The sequence below is a fragment of the Salvia hispanica genome, chromosome 1, assembly GCF_023119035.1.
Source record: "Salvia hispanica cultivar TCC Black 2014 chromosome 1, UniMelb_Shisp_WGS_1.0, whole genome shotgun sequence".
NCBI classification, from domain to species: domain Eukaryota; kingdom Viridiplantae; phylum Streptophyta; class Magnoliopsida; order Lamiales; family Lamiaceae; genus Salvia; species Salvia hispanica.
In genome coordinates, this window is record NC_062965.1 from 14,479,984 (window position 1) to 14,490,705 (window position 10,722).

General features: G+C 36.0%; 1 protein-coding gene across 1 annotated transcript; it reads right to left on the reverse strand.

Moving 5' to 3' along the window:
* Positions 1-5,033: 5,033 nt before the first annotated feature.
* Positions 5,034-9,590, reverse strand: LOC125200883 (uncharacterized WD repeat-containing protein C2A9.03-like). The gene is made up of 10 exons (XM_048098697.1): positions 9,242-9,590; positions 8,698-8,860; positions 8,417-8,584; positions 8,203-8,289; positions 7,508-7,642; positions 7,289-7,399; positions 6,871-6,962; positions 6,642-6,747; positions 5,909-5,995; positions 5,034-5,755 (listed from the first exon to the last, which is right to left on the reverse strand). The coding sequence occupies exons 2-10, from the start codon at positions 8,833-8,835 to the stop codon at positions 5,342-5,344; spliced, it is 1,338 nt and encodes a 445-aa protein (XP_047954654.1). The 5' UTR covers positions 8,836-8,860; positions 9,242-9,590; the 3' UTR covers positions 5,034-5,341.
* Between the last annotated feature and the right edge of the window lie 1,132 nt (positions 9,591-10,722).

Here is a 10,722-nt window from a genome sequence, read left to right on the forward strand (position 1 = left end):
CTTCAATTTTTTTTTGGCTGACACGTGGGATTATACCATTGAAGGATTGTTTTTATCCTATGATTTAGGATTATTTTTTTACTAATTAAGATTACTAGGACTTGGAGCATATTCGTTAGAAGCGCATTTCAATGGTAAAATATTTCATTTCAATTAATAAAATCGAGAGTTTGAGTCATTATAAAGTCATTGTTTGAACTCTAAGAATGTGATAAGAAGCCCTGTGGTTCTCGAACCAATAGATAATTAGACGTATTAGGATTCCTGTTGTATACAACATGTTGTGCTTCAAAACGCAGTAGTTAGAGAATCAAACACAGATATATTCTTCTTTTATTTCATTTATTTTTCCATTTCATTTATTTAATTGCTTGTATTTTGAAGCACAACATCTACTATACACATTAGGGATCCAATTCCTAATTAGACTAATGGTGGATTCTGGATAGTTAAATAAAGATAGATATCAAAATACATCCATCTAATTTGTCACTTCGAAGGTAGAAGCTCATAGAGGAGCTAGTACTACTAATATTTTATAGAATATCAATTTGATTTCTAATAATTTAAAATATACATTTGTATTAAAGTAAACCGATGTAATCATTTTCTTTTTTAAAAAGTATGACATTTCCAGAATAAAAATACATTAATCGTAAAAAATATTAATATAGGTTGAGTATATTTTTATTTTTTTTTGGAAACAGACATATAACTATATAAGTCATGTCACAAATTATGAAAAAGACCAACAAATATTGTTATTTTTGCGATTTATTGCTTTGGCTATTCTGGGAAATTGGATTAATGTGAAGAAACTAGGCACATGCAAACGAACCAACATACCATAACAAATTAATGGATTAGGCGTTACGCTCACCAGACACCGTGCACGGTGCACCACTCCTATTTCACAATTTTTGATTGATAGATAACTTACAAAACTCAATTAACTAGGGTTGCCAAATTGCGTGGATTGAGTGGTTATCTGATCAACATGATATCGATCTTGTTGGAACTGGCAGCGGAAGCAGGCGCATAAATAACAATCACATAATAATCAGATCTATTTAGCAGATTATTTAGACAAAACCTATTCGCGTAATTATCACATGTATCATGCTCATAACTTGAATTAATCATGCTTTAAGAATAATGAAACCTAAAACATGCTTTTCTACGGAGCAAAAAAATACCTAATTAATTTTCCAAAGAATTGAAGATGGCTAGTTTCTTCTCCACGTGATGCTTTGAGTACTAGACCACAAATCTTCTCTCTGGTTCCCGAATTGTATCCAATATCAGTGTGGGCTGATCTTACTAGAATACTAGGACTTAAATAAAGAAGACAGAAGAAATCCTTTTTGGAATAGGAGAGGAATTCGAAAATTCCTTCAGCTAGAGGGCCGAAAATTTTCGAAAAATACAATAATTAAAATTGTGTTGTTTATGTCTCCTTTATTCTCCTATTTATATTAAGTTCCTTTTGGGCCCAGACAGGGATCTATGGAAGGTTTTGGATATGAGCTCATCCAATTTACTTTTTACTAATTAAATTGAACCCACAATTTAATATAAGTTATAATTGGAATATTACGAGCAGCCACTACAGTAAGTAATATTGAACTCTCCTCATCCAAATCCGAAATTACAAGTAATCCGGGTTTCCGTTTAACTTTCATTTCCTGCGCTTAAGATTAAAATGTCCATTAATTAATTAATGTCTCCTGCTATTGACTTAATTAATTAACTTCTTATTAATTCCAAGAGTGGACTTAGCATGAAACACTTATTTATTATTCATAGAGTAATCACACTCCAACTAGCTAGGTTTCGAATAATAAAACCTTGTTTCGCGCTCCTCTTGAGGACATTATCAAACGAGACTCAGCTCGCGCACGATTCAATATAATAGCAATCCTAGCACCGCTAGATATTGATCACCACTACCCAATATATCGGGATAATTGGGTTACGAAAAACCCGCACCATTTGATAAGTCAAAGTAGTGCATAATCAATACCGTATGCTCAATGCTAACCTACATTGATTAAGAAATAAATATTTATCAAGACCTCGCCTTTTAGTAGATAGCATAAGGCAAGTCTTGCTGTTAGATCCGTTCAGTGTTATACCACACCAATGTCATCTTATTTCAGTAAGGCTTAGAAATATGCGGACTGACATTGCAACCTTTCTCGTTGGATAGTCAAATTCCAACTAGGTTGTGAAATTCATCTTTTTCTTTGTTTAGAATTGACCGTATTACCTTAAAGTGGACGACGCCCACAACCGGTCTACTAAAGCAAAGACTTAGACTTTGTTAAGTTAACTTATACATTTAAACATGCATTAACATCCATTAAATATAAAACATAACAACATTATGACAAAAAAATAATCTGTTTTATTTATTGGAAAATAAAATAAGAGTTTTACAGTATTCAATCACTCGAAACGTGATTTCTAGTATACAAACTCTAATAGATCTAATCCAATAAAGTTAAACTCTAACCCAATTTGAAATCATCGGATTCTTATCAAGTCTCAACCTAATATTTTTGTGGGTGTTCGTGCTATCGTGATTTAGCTTAACATGACACGACAAAGACCAGGACATAATATCACAGGATATAAACATAATATTACATGATAAAATATGATATTATATAATTAAAATCGATTATAATATGATTAAAATTTTATCATGATTTAAATCAAAATATTAAAATTAAAATATAGTAATATTTTTTCTAAATATTTTTTTATTAATAAAAATAACTTAATAATTATTTTTTCTTAACGGAATCCTAACTCAACTCAAAATCATCGAATTCTTATTAGGTGGACTCTATAAAGACTCATACTATATCTAACACAGTCAATCGAAATGATCTAATTTTCAAACTAAGAAAAAATAGTCAAAATCATCGAATTCTTATTAGGTCGACTCTATAAAGACTCGTACTTTATCAAACATGGTCAATTGAAATGATCTAATTTTCAAACTAAGAAAAAAGTTTCATTCATTTCGAGAATAGGCATGCACACAATTTCCATTCATACAAAATATTGGAAAAGAAATAAAATGTATGAAATTGAAAATACACATGATAACAAGAATCTAAAATATATGGATATATGATACGATCATAGGAGCCGAAACCGTGACGTCACAAGCAAACCCAAACCCGTTGAAGGCACTTGGAAAGCCGACGACGCGCTCAATAACCGCGAAGGAGCTCGGCGGGTTGACCATGCTAGTGCATAATCTAATGGATGAGGAAGGGGCGCGAACGAGGTGTGGCGGGACTCCGGGATGCTCACCCGGGCCTGGGTAATGGTGATGTTGCGGCTGGATGGGAGACAGAAGGGTCACCTGGACCGGGTGGCTCATAAGCCAAATCCACCTGACGGGTGGGAACAGGGGAGTGACTTGAAGACAACAGGTCCACCCGCACTGGGTAGCCCTTGTGCACGGTCCAACCGGACCGGGCAGGTCCTACTATAAATTACTATAAAATATATATATAATCGAGCTAAGTTAAGGACAAAAGGAAGGAGCTTGAGCTTATCATCACGCTAATTATTGATTAAATTGAGTTTCAATTCCACATTTGCTCAAGCAAATACTCCATTAACTTTTATTACTATAAAGTTAATATTGACCTCGCAGTCAAATTGTAGACTGTACACTAAAATAACTCCGTCATTTACATATCAACCTCAAATTAAGCCTTTTTCATGATTATCAATTTGATGTGCATATCAATTGGCTTGTAGTCGAAAATGAGATATATATATTCAGAAAAATCAGGAAGATAGTAGTAGCTTTTAAACAAAACATAAAATCAAGAACCAAAAACATTAGTTAAAAAAACACTCAAAAGTTTTATCAATATATATCCATATTAATATCAATGTATTCACCTATAGTTCCATAAAACCGATATTTCTATCCTTCATCTACATTTATTTCATTTGAAAACTGTAAAAAGACAACTAATATAGAGTGTACTCAGACCTTATTCAAGCTAGGCTAACTTTATCAGCTCACAGATCCCAGCCAATGCGAGCTCTAGAAATAACGATTTATCAAAAGGAGTGTTAAAGTTGACATATTCAAGGCAGGTCCATTAGGTGGCATGAATACAGAGCCCTGCCTATTCACACACTCCAAAAGCTGCCATACGCTGCGAGAGGACATGCCGGATTTCAAAGACGGGAAGAGGAGCCTGACCTTCCACACGGTGGAGGAGTACAATGCGTTGCTCGAGAGAATTCAAGCTGAAGATGGCTCTCCGTGGGATGATGTTGAGTTGCAGGATGAGAGGTGTGATGTGGATTTTGCTGAGGCAGAAACCGGGTGGAAACGGAATGGTCGCAAGAGGGCTTAAATCGCTGGATGTGTCATCGGGAGAAGTCCCGGAGAGGTCAAGCAAGCCAGATTTACTCTCCTGGGAGTTATGTTACACCTAAATTTGGGAGCTACAATGCTCCTAGTCCTACCATTGCCATGCCACAAGATGACGCAAAACAAGACGTGGCGGTGTTCAGTCCCGAGCTGCTTGCTGCTTTCGAAGATTGTATGCAGCAGCTGCAGGTGGAAGAAGACACAATTCTCAAACAAATATTGGTTGATCATTCATTTGATAATGAAATCAAACATGTACAGCACAATCAACTTGCAGAGTCTTAGATTCAAATTTTGACACTTGAGATTTGAACCAATTCAAATTATCAGAATTTCACATTCACACTTATTATATTCCAACTTTGCGTTGTTCTGGTCCCATACTCCAACCAATACAAGAAATGTATCAGGATCTCGATGCATCCACCCTAATCACATCATAATTGTGATTAACATACCTTAAATGAGATGAACATGTGTGATAATGAATTCAATTAGGGCAGATGCACCAACCATCCGGCCAACAAAGGCCAACGACTGAAGCTTTTTCCGAAGGAATGGCCGTATATTGAGGCTTCACATTCATGTGTAAGGTAACAGATAAAAAAAAAATGAACACTACTCGCAGACAGTCAGCATTCTTTACTCCAAAAAAAAGTTAAATGGTACAAATTGAATTTTTCATATACACATCACCAAATGACATTTCCCGACAGGACTAGCCTTGATTCAACTTGAGGCAGCATCATAAAGCATTCAAGGCACCTTATATATACTGCTCCGTCACCGGTTGGTGTTATTTGATGACACAACAGTTGGTCCAGGATACAGCACACACTGAACCATCTTCAGACCAGACCTCTTCCAGGTGGCCAGAGAGATGCTACATTGTTTCTCCTCAACAATCGACGAAGGAATTCAAGATTTTCACATTAAGGAGTCGAGATATGAATGGTTTCTACACCGGTTGTATTGAAGAAGGCTACCGTAGGTGCGATCCCATACCCCAATGAATAGGGATTCAGTATCCGGGCTGAAAGAAACTCCAGATATCTCACCAAAAAAGTCTATCTCTTGCTCTTTCTCAAAACCATTTTGCACATCATACACGTGAACAAAGTCAGCTGGTTCGGCCATGGCCATGAACTGGCCATCTGATGTGAAGCGGATGGATCGAATGGCCCCCAGATTTCCTTTCAGTACAGCGACTGACTTTGATAGGTTTCGAGCATCCCAGACTCGGCATGTTTTGTCCTGGTTCCCAGTAGCAAACATGTAGCCATTTGGATGCCAAGCAGAGGCAAAGGAGAAGTCCAAATGCCCATGAAGAGACCCGATGGTCTACAAAAAAAAAGGTATAGCACCAAAATATAATATCATTAAATCAAAGCACGACCTCATCCACAGCAAAAAAACAACCAAGACATTCTGCATTGTGATTGCCTATGTTCTTAGTGGCTAAAAGCAATTGATACAAGAACTAAAATATGCTACCTTCCCAGTTTGCGAATCAACGAGCATCCCAACAGGATTGTCGCCAACAATAGCAATAATCTTGTTATCCGGACTTAGAGAAGTGTGCTGTAAAGAAAAACATCGGGTCATCCTTATGCATATATACACCACAGCAACATCTCACATGAACAAACACATGGGAGGCAGACTAAATAAAAGAGCAAGTACACGCACACATACAATACAATGTTTAACACATAAATCTCATAATTATAACATTTTGTTAATCAAAGTACTTCTTCCACAATCTTCTACATGCTAAAACCTCTTGAACATATGTCCAAGATAGCAACTTCATAAGAGGAATAATCTTCTACAGCCTATGAAACTATTGCCATACATCTAACACACCACAGCTAATGTGAACTCAACACAAGAACAATATATCACAGAAGTTAACTGTGGAGAAGTAACTTTACGGTACGTTAACCAGTCTTCAAAAGTTAATGATTCAAACTTTCAGGAGTTTGATTTATTTAATGTGAGAGCAGACAAAATACAATATATTTTAGCAATATAAGCAAACAGATTCCCTAGACGATATAAATGTATTTTTCTAACTTTGGCAAGTTTTTGTGAAGTAGCTAGTCAATTTTTTTCATATTGTCCACAAAAGATATCACAAGTTCTAACAATTTGAAAATAAAATGTCAATGTGTGGAACTTTTATCCTATTACAGCACATTTATAAGCTATAACAAACTGAACTTACATTTACAGGAAACGGGTAAGAGAAATGTCTAACAAGCTGAAATTTTTCCAAATCGAAATCCCGCACTCCACAATCATTATTTGATGCTGTGAAATGAACAGCACCACTGAAAGCATTTCAAACGAATTAGTTGCAAAATATGATTGGTGAATGTAAAACATCATAGAATATATAAATTCCTGGTCCAGAGGCTATCAAGGGCATAATATAAGTTGAGAATAAAGCTAACCTTGGACCATCATAGATCTCGATTGCATTTGTGATAGCATTATCATCATAAGTTGTCCTTGTGCAAAAGCTAACACCAGGTCTATCCAGATACTGCATCACAAAGGAACATCCGTTCAACAATAAAGAGACAAAAGAAAGATTCAAAACATAAACATAGTATGCATCGTCAGTATAATAGCATCTCAGCATGCATATGATCTGTAAACCAGTGGAAGAGGAGTACTTAATAAGCACAGATTGAGCAGCGCCTCAAAATATATCCACAGGAATTAAGGTTTTGAGAAAAAAACAACAATTAAGATTATATTATAAAAGCCAATACCTCAACTATTAGTAGTAAATTGCATAATATGAACATTCAATCCGAGCAGAAGGCAAAGCCGCAAAATAATAAAGCTTTCATGGGAGAGAATTACCTTGCAAATGAGCTCACCCTGGAATCCCCCAGCAATCAACAAATTGTCACGGACAGCCAGAGTACTTACTTGAGTTTGAGTAAATCCTTCTAGTAGGCTTCCAGGGTGTTTCTATAAAAAGAGATACACAAGTTAGCAAAATTATGGAGTATATACAAAGGAAGCGTGAAGCCCAAAATTTTAATTACTAAACAAATGATCATTTAGGAAGAGGTGTACCTCTGACGGAGCCACATGCCCAGAGACATTAAGAACTTCAGTCTTTTTGGAACTTAATGAAGACCAATGAATAATTGAGTAATGCGACATGAGGTAAACATCATGCTTTGATGTTGACCAAACAAGGTTCCTCAACTGCAATAACAGTTACATGCAGAAACTCAGAAAACATGTATTCAACATAAATATAAGCAATAATGATGCTCAATATATGGTATCTGCAAAAAGAAAAGCAACGAAGCTCACCAGACATTTTTAAAATATTCATGATTATGCATGGCATGTTCTTATGCATCTAGTTGAATTTCATTGTGACACTGGATTTACAAGAAAAGTGGAGAATCATAGTATTGTGCCAGTGACAGTGGCCATCTATTTAGCATTACACTTTAACATTTTAACTTTGTCAATGTTCTGTAACAAATCAGGACGAACATCCAAACACATCTAACATGAGAAAACTCGCCATGGAGTATTTGTACACTTAAAAATATACTTCCTCCGTTTAGCCGATAAGTACATTGTAATCCTTCAATTTTACTCTCATCCCGAACAGAGAGCAAACATAAAAAATGGAGTAAGCAAAAGAAAAGAAGATCAAAGACATAATGTTCAATCCAATTATTTAGCTGGTACCAAGCACTTATGGTCATTAGAAATAACAGCAAACAGCAAACAGGAACACAACCAATTACCTGAAAATGAAGAATGGTTGATTTTACTGATCTCGTGTTCTGCCAGAATTCATAATATGCTCCACCTTTCCTAGTTACTTTGCATTCCTAACAAACCCACAAAAGTTAGTACCACTTTTACAATCAATAAAACAATAGTTTATACATTTTCCAGAAGCACAAAAGCAATCTAACTCTGTTCAGCTACCATATAGCAAATAAGACTAATTATTACCTTTTCTGATTCCTCACCGGAGTGGAGTACATTCTCATAATTCTTGTACTGTTCTAGTCTAGTCTGTCTATACTTCTCCCTAGTTATGCTTAGCCTCTCCCACGGAATTCCTTGGATATCCTTCCCTCTCCGTGCCTCAGCAGCCGATGTATCAGTGATCTTATTGTCCTAATCCACCATTCAAGTTCATATCGCCAATAATAAAACCGACAGGCAATAACAATTGAAAAGATTATAGTGATATCAACAATCATAAAATTTGAAGGTGCTGTTGAACTAACCAAATTATCATGTTCATCCTCATCCTCAGATTCTGTGTCCCCTCCCATTATTCGACCAGCAAAATACATATCTTCTTCTACTTCTCCCATCTCATAGTCAGCAGGCGCATAATCCATTTCTTCCACTTGATATGACATTTATCCAACTTCAGTTACCAGGTAACTACAAGCAAAGTAACTCAGTAATATAATTAGATTGCATGAACAATCTCCAACCACCGCAGAAACTGTAAAATACCTACGAAACTAAACGTTTACATAACCACCCCAAAAGAAAGCCTTAATTCAAACATTAAAATCTTGACCAATAACTTCAAAGGCCGAAAGCAAAAAAAGAAAACATTTTTCGAATTGAAATTTAAAGTATACTTGAAATAAAGTAGGAAATTGAAACCAATTTGAAAATTGAAGGGTTACAAGAAGCCAATTCAAAGTGAGCATTCACTACCGAACCCTAAACAGCAAAGAAAGTCAAAATATAGACAAATTAAACCTATAATCTACAAATCAACACCACAACGCAGAAAAAACACAGTATACTCACATAAAAAAAAAGGCGAAATTAAAACGGATTGTTTAATCCTCGCTTTCCAACTCGTCCAATTTCCGAATTTTCCACGGGAGAAAGATCGAATCCTTGAAGAAAATTCCGCAACAATCAGAGCCGCGGGGACTCCGATGGATAGGATTACAGAGAGATCTCTGCGGCTTCGATCAAAAAGCGCATGCGATCTGGAGCTGGCTCAATTTTCCAAAAGCACTTAATTATGATATACGAGTCGATGGGGCGGTAAATTTCTTAGTTTGATAGCGGTAAAAGAGAAAAACGAAGAAGGCATTTAAAATGAAGGTTGATAATGGAGAATGAATGAAGAACTTTTCGTTAAAATGAGAATTGGGAGGGTAATTTTGAGAAGAAACAAAATACTCCTACTAGTAGTGGATTTAGGCTTGCGAATTACTGTAATGGAGAATTGAAACTCTATTGCGATGGAATTCAATGTATTAGGCCCACCACGAGATAAGAAAGGTTTTGTAGCAATATTTTTGGGCTCACATGTGGGATTATATATTCAAGGGCATCCTCAATCCCGTTTCAATGCTAGGTCTTAAGTTACCCTCTACATCATCATTCTTTTCCTTTTTTTTTTTTACAGCAGGCCACAACTCCTATAACTTTGATGCCTCATTCGGGATGCAAACATTCAATTGCACTATTTACAACTTCAAACTATTTTACTCTTCAAGTTGAAAACGTTAAACACCTATATTTCGAAAACAATTAAATGTTCATTCGGAAATTAATACTTACAAACCTTAGAAATTTTAAAAATTACAAACCCTAATGACTACAAGTCCTAAAAATTCAAAAACCGCAATCACTAAAAATTGAAAAAGTTGAACAATTATTTTTCAAATAGAAAGAATGAAAACGTGGTGGAGCATAAATATGAAAATAAAACAAAAAAATATCAATTTTTTATTAATAAAATTGTGTTGGGTTCCGACCTGTGCGCTCGCAACGCTGGACGGGCCGCAACCGGGCACGTCCCCAGTGCCAACAACACCGGACGGGGGCCGCAGCTGCGCGCGCCGCTCCCGAGAACGGTCCAGGATGCGCCTCCACCACCTCCAACGTGTGCGGGATCCGACCCCAACTTTTTCCCAGATCCAACCATATCCATAGCATGAATAGTTAAAGATGCCTAAGACCATTCGACCGAAGCGCAACTCAATTGGTAAGATGTTTAATGCCGATTAATAGGTTTGAGTCATTACGAGATAAATGGAGAACCATTGTTCGAACTACTTAGAGCATTGAAGTGCAATTCAATTGATAAGATGTTTCTTTCTTAGAGGTGGACCGGTGCTATATCACACTACCGTAATGCAAATTGTGTTATGCGAAAATGACATACCAATCAATCTGTTTATAATAAGTTCTCCTTTTTGCGTGAAAATATCCTATTTTGACAAACACACTCAACACTAGATAATCCATAATTTTTAATATTGAGATTTACA

What these genes read in the sequence shown, in the direction of transcription:
- LOC125200883 (XM_048098697.1), bottom strand. Translation starts at nt 8,835, where the DNA reads ATGTCATATCAAGTGGAAGAAATGGATTATGCGCCTGCTGACTATGAG. An exon ending in CCGGTGAGGAATCAGAAAAG is followed by an intron (nt 8,290 to 8,416) that starts GTAATAATTAGT and finishes TGGGTTTGTTAG; the next exon opens with GAATGCAAAGTAACTAGGAA. An exon ending in GAGATCTATGATGGTCCAAG is followed by an intron (nt 6,748 to 6,870) that starts GTTAGCTTTATT and finishes AAATGCTTTCAG; the next exon opens with TGGTGCTGTTCATTTCACAG.